The following is a 13,055-nucleotide window of genomic DNA, read 5'->3' on the forward strand; positions in this document are numbered from 1 at the left end:
TGCGCACTGGTTACTATGCTGAAGATCTGCCTTCAGCACAGCAACCATCAGGGACCAATAATAATGGTCCCTGATCATGTGGTCTCCATGAAAACAGAGCCAGGACAGGGGCTGTGCTACTCTCTCCCCTCAGCGCAGTTCTGTGAGGAGAGAGAGATCAGACTTCTGTCCTGGCTCTGTGATTACATACTGTGAAAAAAATCTAATTATAAACTGTCCGTCAGTAACTGGCGGTCAGTGGGTGTCTGTGATTAGGCGTCCGTCATTAGACGTCTATTAGTGAAGGTCAATTAGCTTCATTAGGGACCCTGTGTCCATCTGTAACTGGCGGTCAGTGGGTGTCAGTCGGTGGGTGTCACTCCGTCAGTGGGTGTCAGTCATTTGCCGTCCATTACCAGTCTATTAGGGACGGTCAGTTATTTTAATTTCTTTCTGAGCTGTACAGAAAAAAAATGGCTCAGAGATTATTCAGTGCAGAGCAGGCAGATAAATTTTTCTGCTCTGACCACTCTGACTCTGACACCGCTTCAGAGGCAGAAATATTTTCAGATAGCGGGGACTCCGATTACATCCCCAGACCCCATAGCCCTATGGTGGTAGAAGTCGCCACCTCCTCTCATTCTCCACCCAGCGGTCCCGTCTCTTCTGCTACGTAGGTTCCTGACACTTCATTTTCCCCCCAAGTACCTCAATTTTTATCCACTCCCCAAATTAATGTGGATGTTGCCAATTTTACCCCTTATGATTTTTTTCTTTTATTTGTGGATGATAACGTCCTTGAGTTAATTGTGCAGCAAACTAATTTGTACGGCACACAGTTTGCTGTACAAAAGCCCACGTCTATTTATGTAAGATGGTGGACCCCCACAAGTGTCCCTAAAATAAAATAAAATTTCGGACTTACCCTGGACATGGGCATCGTAAAAAAAAAAAAAACTCTGTCCGATCCTATTGGGCTGCGAGTCTGTCCACTCAACCTTTGTGTTTGCAGGAGTTATGTCCCGTAACCGCTATGAAGTCCTAATGCGGTTCATGCATTTTTCGGACGATTTCCAAGCCCCCCCCCCCCCCCCCAGAACTGACCCAGCCTTCGACCGCTTAAATAAATTGAGACCCCTTATTTCACTCCTTACAGATTTATTCTTGAAATTATATACAACTGAAAAAAATGAATCCGTTGATGAGTCCCTTTTTAGTTTTAAAGGCCGCCTTTCCTTCCGTCAATATATTCCCTCCAAGCGTGCCAGATATGGGGTAAAATTGCATAAGGTGTGTGAGAGCACAATCGGCTACACCTGTGGTCTGTATATTTATGAGGGCAGAGACTCCCAACTTAACTCCTCAGGCTGCCCCAAAAATATTGGAACATCAGACGAAATTGTGTGGGATTTATTGGCACCATTCCTGACATTATAATAGTATACCCCTTTATAAACCCCTCCATGCTGCAAACACAGGGGCTTGTGGAACAGTCCGCAAAAATAGAGTTGGATACCCACAACCGCTGGTCTCCAAACATTTGGAGAAAGGAACATCCTTCGCCCTCGCAAGTGACCAGCTGCTTGCCGTGAAGTGGAAGGACAGGAAGGATGTCTACATGCTGACCACCTTGCATGCAGACACCACAGTAGCAGTTAGGGAGAGGGGGGCCACGGCAGACAAGTACAAACCAGTCTGTGTGACAGACTACAATAAATTTATGGGAGGTGTAGACCTCTCGGACCAGGCGCTTCATCCCTACCTGGTGAAGCAAATAAACAGGGCCTGGTATAAAAAGGTAGCTATCTACCTCATCCATTAGGTATACAGAAGGTGTCTGTATACCTAATTCAATTGGCTATGTACAATAGTTTTGTTCTTCCTCAAATTTCAGGAAGAGATCATCGAGAACCTCCAGTATCCAGGAGGTTCCGTGGACCCAACCACCAGTGTAGTGAGCCATCTACATGAGCAACATTTCCCCAATGTCGTTGCTGGTACCTCAAACCAAGCGTCACCCCGAAAAAGATGTTGTGTCTGTAGCAGGAGTGGAATAAGGCGTGACACCCACTATTTCTGTCCTGACTGCTCTGACCACCCTGCCCTATGCTTAGGGGAGTGTTTCCGGAAGTACCACACACAGGTACATTTAGTATAGGGATTGCGTGACACAGGACAGGCACACAGGGGTCTTAGGGCCCTTTCACACAGAGCTACTGCAAACCTCTCCTTTTACCTGGGACAAAGTGCATAATGTACATCGCCATATGTACCCTGTTTATTTATCTCTGGGCGATTTGCGCTTTGCACATTGTCCCATGGGGAAGGAGAGGTTTGTCCTATGAAGGTAAAAAAAAAAAAATCACAGGTAAGCAAAAAAGTTAATGTTCCAAAAGTTCAATAAAGTTTATAAAAGTTAATGTTCTGTTTCAAATGTTATATAAAGTTAATGTTAGTAAATTTATTGCTTTGCTGCCTGTTTTTTTTTTTTTTTTACCTTTCAGGTGGACCAACCGATCAACTAGCTGCAGCACTGATGTGCATTCTGACAGAAGCATTGCGCTGCTGTCAGATTACACAAAAGTCGGTGTATGCGGTGCTGCAAGACGAGATTTCTCCTCTGCAGTAAAAGATACGTTTGCCGAGGCATATGAGCTGAGGAGGCAGCGGTGTTCATATGCTTTGGCAAACACTTTGTATATATATAAAAAAAAAATAATAATCCCGGCAATGATTTATTCATCCACATCGATTGATGTGAATGGAGAAATCGGGTTTGCCAGGGCATACGAGCTAAGTGGGTATGGATGTTGGGCGGAGCTCCTATGTCCTGGCAGACGCCTTTCCCCTCCTTTATTTTTTTTTGGGCAAAGATTTTTTCATCCACATTGATCGATGCGAATGAAGAAATCTGTGCCCAGAGGCTGAACGAAAAAAAAATATCTCATTACCCGTATGCTCAATATAAGGAGAATAGCAGAAACTCCTAATGCTGGCCATACATGTAATGATTGTGGAGACTCTCAAATGCCAGGGCAGTACAAACACCCCACAAATAACACCATTTTGGAAAGAAGACACCCCAAGGTATTCGCTGAGGGGCATATTGAGTCCATGAAAGATTGACATTTTTGTCTCAAGTTAGGGGAAAGGGAGACTTTGTGAGAAAAAAAAAACTATTTCCGCTAACTTGTGCCCAAAAAATATTTTTTCGATGAACTCGGCATGCCCCTCATTGAATACCTTGGGGTGTCTTCTTTCCAAAATGGGGTCACATGTGGGGTATTTATACTGCCCTGGCTTTTTAGGGACCTTAAAGCGTGAGAAGAAGTCTGGGATCCAAATGTCTAAAAATGCCCTCCTAAAAGGAATTTGGGCACCTTTGCGCATCTAGGCTGCAAAAAAGTGTCACATATGTGATATCGCCCTACTCAGGAGAAGTTGGGGAATGTGTTTTGGGGTGTCATTTTACATATACCCATGCTGGGTTAGATAAATATCTTGGTCAAATGCCAACTTTGTATAAAAAGAATGGGAAAAGTTGTCTTTTGCCGAGATATTTCTCTCACCCAGCATGGGTATATGTAAAAAGACACCCCCATTCCCCAACTTCTCCTGAGTACGGAGATACCACATATGTGACACTTTTTTGCAGCCTAGGTGGGCAAATGGGCCCACATTCCAAAGAGCTCCTTTCGGATTTCACAGGGCATTTTTTACAGATTTTGATTTCAAACTACTTCTCACGCATCTGGGCCCCTAAAATGCCAGGGCAGTATAACTACCCCACAAGTGACCCCATTTTGGAAAGAAGACACCCCAAGGTATTCCGTGAGGGGCATGGCGAGTTCCTAGCATTTTTTGTTTTTTGTCAAACATTAGCGGAAAATGATGATTTTTTTATTTTATTTTTTTCTTACAAAGTCTCATATTCCACTAACTTGTGACAAAAAAATAAAAACTTCCATGAACTCACTATGCCCATCTCGAAATACCTTGGGGTGTCTTCTTTCCAAAATGGGGTCACTTGTGAGGTAGTTATACTGCCCTGGCATTTTAGGGGCCCAAATGCATGCAAAGTAGTTTAAAATCAAAATCTGTAAAAAATGGCCTGTGAAATCTGAAAGGTGCTCTTTGGAATGTGAGCCCCTTTGCGCATCTAGGCTGCAAAAAAGTGTCACACATGTGGTATCGCCGTACTCAGGAGAAGTTGGGGAATGTGTTTTGGGGTGTCATTTTACATGTTCCCATGCTGGGTGAGAGAAATATCTCAGCAAAAGACAACTTTTCCCATTTTTTTATACAAAGTTGGCATTTGACCAAGATATTTATCTCACCCAGCATGAGTATATGTAAAATGACACCCCAAAACACATTCCCCAACTTCTCCTGAGTACGGCAATACCACATGTGTGACACTTTTTTGCAGTCTAGGTGGGCAAATGGGCCCACATTCCAAAGAGCACCTTTTGGATTTCACAGGGCATTTTTTACAGATTTTGATTTCAAACTACTTCTCACGCATCTGGGCCCCTAAAATGCCAGGGCAGTATAACTACCCCACAAGTGACCCCATTTTGGAAAGAAGACACCCCAAGGTAATCCGTGAGGGGACTTGTGACAAAAAATAAATAGTTCTATGAACTCACTGTGCCCATCAGCGAATACCTTAGGGTGTCTACTTTCCAAAATGGGGTCATTTGTGGGTTTTTTCTACTGTCTGGGCATTGTAGAACCTCAGGAAACATGACAGGTGTTTAGAAAGTCAGAGCTGCTTCAAAAAGCAGAAATTCACATTTTTGTACCATAGTTTGTAAACGCTAAAACTTTTACCCAAACCATTTTTTTTTTACCCAAACATTTTTCTTTTTATCAAGGACATGTAGAACAATAAATTTAGCAAAACATTTATATATGGATGTCGTTTTTTTAAAAAAAAATTACAACTGAAAGTGAAAAATGTCATTAAATTTCGATTAATAACAAAAAAAGTAAAAGTGTCAGCAGCAATGAAATACCACCAAATGAAAGCTCTATTAGTGAGAAAAAAAGGAGGTAAAATTCATTTGGGTGGTAAGTTGCATGACCAAGCAATAAACTGTGAAAGTAGTGTAGTGCAGAAGTGCAAAAAGTGGTCTGGTCATTAAGGGTGTTTCAGCTAGGGGGGCTGAGGTGGTTAAGGCCCAAATAGGCTTGGTTACTAAGGTGTTAAGGTGGCCTACCACTGTACCCTATTATGTACATATATAGAGAAGGAAAGTGAGAGATGTGTGCAAAAGCATAACTGAGTATGTTTTTTGGCAATTTGACATAAAAGATTAGAATTCACAATCAGATATCTGTATTTTTATTCATTGATCATAGCCACAAAAAACATGCAAAGGCAATGTGCTGCATAATTTATTGCATCATCTATTACCCACATCTGACCCCATTAAGACATCAATGTGTGGTAAAAAAAAAAAAAACTAATAAAAAGGATGCAGACATTGAACAAGGAAATAAAATGTTCCAGGGAATTTCCTGATGGTGATGAGTGGCAGGGGCAATATTCATCATATATTCGCAAATACGAGATTATATTCTTGATTGCGAAAATCGCCAATGTATTATTCACATAATGCGTGCAAAATACCATCATGGGTTTCTTATGCTCCATTTTTCAAGCTGGTATAAGTTTCCTCAGACTGGAGAAAATGGTTGGCACGGCAGAACATTAGAATACTTTTGTATGCAGATAGAGTGCTCCAATATATTTTACCTTGTGAATTTTCAGCAATTAATGATGCGCATATTTTTTCACAATACGTGCAAATTGTGAAATCACAGCACTATGTCTGTAGCATGTATGTATGGACAGCAGAACCTATTACACTGCCTAACACCCTGCACTGGAACCTATCAGCTACACTATTAGATCAATCTAACCTACAATGATCTCCCACTAACTATCTAAATGATATATATAAGTTAACTCCTTATTGGCCCACAAGCTAGAAGAATGGAAGGATCATCACCTGATGTGTACTGTGTTAAAAGAAAAAAAAAAAAAAAGAAAGAATATTCGTCATTACGAATATATAGCACTATATCCTAAATATTAGCGAATTCTTGAAGTGCAGATATTAGCGATAAAAAATAGCTTTTTGAATATTCGCGCTCAACACTATTACCTGATAAAAAAAATTACTGAGAAACCGCAAGTTGTTTGCATTGTTCTATTGGCTTGGATTCTGCACCGTTCTCATACTAGTTCATATCTGGGTCACTGACTTGTGTATTAATATATGACTAAATCCACTCTATTTAGCTAAATTCAATATTAATATGAAACCATTACCTTAGCCCATGACATTCACTGTTATGTCCGATGGTGTGAAATAAGAAAAACTCCAGTTTCAGACTTTCCCATTGTAAACATACAGTAAAATTTCTGAAACTTTGTATTCTTACAGAACTGTTTGTAAAACTATGAGCCTCATTTATCAAAATCGCCTAAGATTAAAACAGTTGTAGTTGCCCCTAGCAACCAATCTAGCTCAGCTTTCATCTTTTTCAGAGCCCTTTAGGAAATGAAAGCTGAGCTCTGATTGGTTGCATTGGCAACTAACACTGTTTCAACAAAAGATTTGATAAATAACTTTATTATTGATGGAATATGCTAACAAAAAGACCTTAGACCCCATTCACATGACCATATTTTTGCTCCGTATCTGATCCACATTTTTGGGGGGATAGGATGCGAGCCCATTCACTTAAATCTGTCCACAAAAAATGCGGACAGCACACTGCGTGCTGTCTGCATCCGTATGTCCGTTCTGTAGCACCGCAAAAAAGATAGAACATGTCCTATTCTTGCCCATTAGAATAGATCCGCGAAAAAAAGGGATGCAAAATGGACACATGGACGCCCTCCGTATTTTTTGCTGATACGCGTTTTGCTGACTTCACAATACATACGGTCGTGTCAGTGCACCCTTATCATGAGTTTCAGTTTGAAAAACTCATAAGTGACAAGTGAGTAACAGCAAGTAAAGCAATTTGACTGGTGCGAGTTTAAAGGGCCTCTTACAAACTGCATGGGGACAAACTATCATTAGTATTTTTGTCCTCCATACAGTTAACATATTGTCGGCAGCACATCACAATATCTACCAAGTCTCTAATGATTATTTTTAAAGATCCAATCATCTGTTTGTTTAGATGGGCAGATGTTTGGCCAAACGAACATTTGTACGAATGTAACCATCTTCTGCCAATGTGGTAGTGTCTTAACCACTTAAGGACCACAGGTTTATACCCCCCTAGTGACCAGGCCCTTTTTTACAAATCGGCACTCCACAACTTTAGCGGTTTATTGCTCGGTCATGCAACTTACCACCCAAATTAATTTTACCTCCTTTTCTTCTCACTAATAGAGCTTTAAGTTGGTGGTATTTCATTGCTGCTGACATTTTTACTTTTTTTGTTATTAATCGAAATTTAACGATTTCTTTGCAAAAAATGACATTTTTCACTTTCAGTTGTAAAATTTTGCAAAAAAAACGACATCCATATATAAATTTTTCGCTAAATTTATTGTTCTACATGTCTTTGATTAAAAAAAAATGTTTGGGTAAAAAAAAATGGTTTGGGTAAAAGTTATAGCGTTTACAAACTATGGTACAAAAATGTGAATTTCCGCTTTTTGAAGCAGCTCTGACTTTCTGAGCACCTGTCATGTTTCCTGAGGTTCTACAATGCCCAGACAGTACAAACACCCCACAAATGACCCCATTTCGGAAAGTAGACACTCTAAGGTATTCACTGATGGGCATAGTGAGTTCATAGAACTTTTTATTTTTTGTCACAAGTTAGCGGAAAATGATGATTTATTATTTATTTATTTTTTTTCTTACAAAGTCTCATATTCCACTAACTTGTGACAAAAAATAAAAACTTCCATGAACTCACTATGCCCATCACAAAATACCTTGGGGTGTCTTCTTTCCAAAATGGGGTCACTTGTGGGGTAGTTATACTGCCCTGGCATTCTAGGGGCCCTAATGTGTGGTTAGTAGTTTGAAATCAAAATTTGTAAAAAAGGACTTGTGAAATCTGAAAGGTGCTCTTTGGAATGTGTGCCCCTTTGCCCACCTAGGCGGCAAAAAAGTGTCACACATCTGGTATCGCCGTACTCAGGAGAAGTTGGGGAATGTGTTTTGGGGTGTCATTTTACATATACCCATGCTGGGTGAGAGAAATATCTCTGCAAAAGACAACTTTTCCCATTTTTTTTATACAAAGTTGGCATTTGACCAAGATATTTATCTCACCCAGCATGGGTATATGTAAAATGACACCCCAAAACACATTCCCCAACTTCTCTTGAGTACGGCGATACCACATGTGTGACACTTTTTTGCAGCCTAGATGCGCAAAGCGGCCCAAATTCCTTTAGGAGGGCATTTTTAGACATTTGGATCCCAGGCTTCTTCTCACGCTTTCGGGCCCCTAACATGCCAGTGCAGTACAAATACCCCACATGTGACCCCATTTTGGAAAGAAGACACCCTAAGGTATTCCGTGAGGGGCATGGCGAGTTCCTAGAATTTTTTTTTTTTTTGGCACAAGTTAGCGGAAATTGATATTTTTTTGTATTTTCTCACAAAGTCTCCCTTTCCGCTAACTTGGGACAAAAATCTCAATCTTTCATGGACTCAATATGCCCCTCATGGAATACCTTGGGGTGTCTTCGTTCCGGAATGGGGTCACATGTGGGGTACTTATACTGCCCTTGCATTTTAGGGGCCCTACAGCGTCAGAAGAAGTCTGGAATATAAATGTCTAAAAAAATTTACGCATTTGGATTCCGTGAGGGGTATGGTGAGTTCATGTGAGATTTTATTTTTTGACACAAGTTAGTGGAATATGAAACTTTGTAAGAAAAAACAAAAACAAACAAAAAATTTCCGCTTACTTGTGCCCAAAAAAATTTCTAAATGGAGCCTTACAGGGGGTGATCAATGACAGGGGGGTGATCAGGGAATCTATATGGGGTGATCACCCCACTGTCATTGATCACACCCCTGTCATTGATCACCCCCCTGTAAGGCTCCATTCAGACGTCCGTATGATTTTTTAAGGATCCGCAAAACACATGCGGACGTCTGAATGGAGCCTTACAGGGGGGTGATCAATGACAGAGGGGTGATCACCCATATAGACTCCCTGATCACCTCCGTCATTGATCACCCCCCTGTAAGGCTCCATTCAGACGTCCGTATGATTTTTTACGGATCCACGGATACATGGATCGGATCCGCAAAACACATGCGGACGTCTGAATGGAGCCTTACAGGGGGGTGATCAATGACAGAGGGGTGATCACCCATATAGACTCCCTGATCACCTCCGTCATTGATCACCCCCCTGTAAGGCTCCATTCAGATGTCCGTATGATTTTTTACGGATCCACGGATACATGGATCGGATCCGCAAAACACATGCGGACGTCTGAATGGAGCTTTACAGGGGGGTGATCAATGACGGAGGTGATCAGGGAGTGTATATGGGGTGATCACCCCCCTGTCACTGATCACCCCCCTGTAAGGCTCCATTCAGACGTCCGTATGTGTTTTGCGGATCCGATCCATGTATCCGTGGATCCGTAAAAATCATACGGACGTCTGAATGGAGCCTTACAGGGGGGTGATCAATGACAGGGGGGTGATCAATGACAGGGGGTGATCAGGAAGTCTATATGGGTGATCACCCCTCTGTCATTGATCACCCCCCTATAAGGCTCCATTCAGACGTCCGTATGTGTTTTGCGGATCCGATCCATGTATCCGTGGATCCGTAAAAATCATACGGACGTCTGAATGGAGCCTTACAGGGGGGTGATCAATGACGGAGGTGATCAGGGAGTCTATATGGATGATCACTCCTCTGTCATTGATCACCCCCCTGTAAGGCTCCATTCAGACGTCCACATGTGTTTTGCGGATCCGATCCATGTATCAGTGGATCCGTAAAAATCATACGGACGTCTGAATGGAGCATTACAGGGGGGTGATCAATGACAGGGGGGTGATCAATGACAGGGAAGTGATCAGGAAGTCTATATGCGTGATCACCCCCTTGTCATTGATCACCCCCCTGTAAGGCTCCATTCAGACGTCTGTATGCGTTTTGAGGATCCGATCCATGTATCCGTGGATCCGTAAAAATCATACGGACCTCTGAATGGAGCCTTACAGGGGGGGTGATCAATGACAGGGGGGTGATCAATGACAGGGGGGTGATCAGGGAGTCTATATGGGCTGATCAGTGGTTTATAAAGGGTTAATAAGTGACAGGGGGGGTGTAGTGTAGTGGTGTTTGGTGCTACTTTAGTGATCTGCCTGAGTCCTCTGGTGGTCGATCCTAACAAAAGGGACCACCAGAGGACCAGGTAGCAGGTATATTAGACGCTGTTATCAAAACAGCGTCTAATATACCTGTTAGGGGTTAAAAAAATCACATCTCCAGCCTGCCAGCGAGCGGTCGCCGCTGGCAGGCTAGAGATCCACTCGCTTACCTTCCGTTCCTGTGAGCGCGCGCGCCTGCGTGCGCGCGTTCACACGAAATCTCGGCTCACGCGAGATGACGCCTATTGGCGTTAGCGTAGCCTGGGAGAGCCGCCGCAATGACGCCTTTCGGCGTTAGCGTGGCGGCAAGCGGTTAAAAATGGTCGTTTGATAGAAAATACAGTAGATGGACAATATCCTGTTTGCACAAGGATAATTAATTTTATGGAATGTCTTGTGCTAGGCCAACAACACCCAACTTGTCACTTACCATAAATAAATCTTATTCTTGCAGATTTCATTTGAAGGAGGGGAAGGAACACATATCTGACATTGCACAATGACTCCTGGTTTGTTTTTATTTGGCCTAGCTTGTGCCTTAATCAAAAATGTTGGTAAGTCATCCAAAATAATAAAACCAAAGGAAATGTTCCAAGAAGAAATTATCAATGCATGGGCATTGTGCAACACAAAATAATACTAACTACTGAGAGCTACTTCACTAAACTTGGCTTACGTAAAGGTGGCAGTGGTACCAGAGGATTTCATCATCAGGCATTCAATATCAGGATAGTAAACCTTTTGCAACAAGTGTTTTGTAAGGCAAAATGCCACCTAATAATTCTGTGTATGTATGTATCTTTGCATCATGTTGTAAATAAGTTACTTCAAAGGAGTTATCAGGTTTAGAAAATCCATAGTCAAGTACTCTATTGGAAGAGTCTTTCAATACTACTGTCTTAGGAAGGGTAGTGAATCTTCAAGTTAATTTCCCATGGAGGTTTGCCAATAGTGCTCCATACCATGGAGTACTACTAGTAAGTCTCTATACAGTACTGATCTTCATACAGGACTGAGATTCAGCACCCGGCCTAAGCTGCTTCCAAGGCATTGCATTGAGTCAGTCAGAATCCTACGCATTACTGATGTCGGGGCACACAATATTATTACTGTTTGGGGCAAAAAGGGCATTAGTATTATTAATAATTATTAATGATACTCCCTTTTTAGCCCAAAACAATAGCAACAACTTTTGTTCCACATAATAAAAATTACGTTCTGACTAGAGTTGAGCGAACACCTGGATGTTCGGGTTCGAGAAGTTCGGCCGAACATCCCGGAAATGTTCGGGTTCGGGATCCGAACCCGATCCGAACTTCGTCCCGAACCCGAACCCCATTGAAGTCAATGGGGACCCGAACTTTTCGGCACTAAAAAGGCTGTAAAACAGCCCAGGAAAGAGCTAGAGGGCTGCAAAAGGCAGCAACATGTAGGTAAATCCCCTGCAAACAAATGTGGATAGGGAAATGAATTAAATTAAAAATTAAATAAATAAAAATTAACCAAAATCAATTGGAGAGAGGTTCCATAGCAGAGAATCTGGCTTCCCGTCACCCACCACTGGAACAGTCCATTCTCAGATATTTAGGCCCCGGCACCCAGGCAGAGGAGAGAGGTCCCGTAACAGAGAATCTGTCTTCATGTCAGCAGAGAATTAGTCTGCATGTCATAGCAGAGAATGAGGCTTCACGTCAGCCACCACTGCAACAGTCCATTGGCATATATTTAGGCCCAGCACCCAGGCAGAGGAGGGAGGTCCCGTAACAGAGAATCTGTCTTCATGTCAGCAGAGAATTAGTCTGCATGTCATAGCAGAGAATGAGGCTTCACGTCAGCCACCACTGCAACAGTCCATTGGCATATATTTAGGCCCAGCACACACACAGGCAGAGGAGAGAGGTCCCGTAACAGAGAATCTGGCTTCATGTCAGCAGAGAATCAGTCTGCATGTCATAGCAGAGAATGAGGCTTCACGTCAGCCACCACTGCAACAGTCCATTGGCATATATTTAGGCCCAGCACACACACAGGCAGAGGAGAGAGGTCCCGTAACAGAGGATCTGGCTTCATGTCAGCAGAGAATCAGTCTGCATGTCATAGCAGAGAATCAGGCTTCACGTCAGCCACCACTGCAACAGTCCATTGTCATAAATTTAGGCCCAGCACCCAGGCAGAGGAGAGAGGTCCCGTAACAGACAATCTGGCTTCATGTCAGCAGAGAATTAGTCTGCATGTCATAGCAGAGAATGAGGCTTCACGTCAGCCACCACTGCAACAGTCCATTGGCATATATTTAGGCCTAGCACACAGGCAGAGGAGAGAGGTCCCGTAACAGACAATCTGGCTTCATGTCAGCAGAGAATCAGTCTGCATGTCATAGCAGAGAATGAGGCTTCACGTCACCCACCACTGCAACAGTCCATTGGCATATATTTAGGCCTAGCACACAGGCAGAGCAGAGAGGTCCCGTAACAGACAATCTGGCTTCATGACAGCAGAGAATCAGTCTGCATGTCATAGCAGAGAATGAGGCTTCACGTCACCCACCACTGCAACAGTCCATTGGCATATATTTAGGCCTAGCACACAGGCAGAGCAGAGAGGTCCCGTAACAGACAATCTGGCTTCATGACAGCAGAGAATCAGTCTGCATGTCATAGCAGAGAATGAGGCTTCACGTCACCC

The 13,055-nt window shown here is 42.7% G+C and overlaps 1 protein-coding gene across 1 annotated transcript in view; it reads left to right on the forward strand.

Moving 5' to 3' along the window:
- LOC122933396 (polymeric immunoglobulin receptor-like) overlaps positions 1-13,055 on the forward strand; it is a 276,468-nt gene that overhangs the window by 63,948 nt on the left and 199,465 nt on the right. The window contains exon 2 of the mRNA XM_044288366.1: positions 10,825-10,924. Within this exon, the coding sequence (XP_044144301.1) occupies positions 10,870-10,924 (55 nt within the window). The 5' untranslated portion in view covers positions 10,825-10,869. The remainder of the gene's footprint in view (positions 1-10,824; positions 10,925-13,055) is intronic.

This window comes from Bufo gargarizans, chromosome 3 (assembly GCF_014858855.1).
Source record: "Bufo gargarizans isolate SCDJY-AF-19 chromosome 3, ASM1485885v1, whole genome shotgun sequence".
Classification (NCBI taxonomy): domain Eukaryota; kingdom Metazoa; phylum Chordata; class Amphibia; order Anura; family Bufonidae; genus Bufo; species Bufo gargarizans.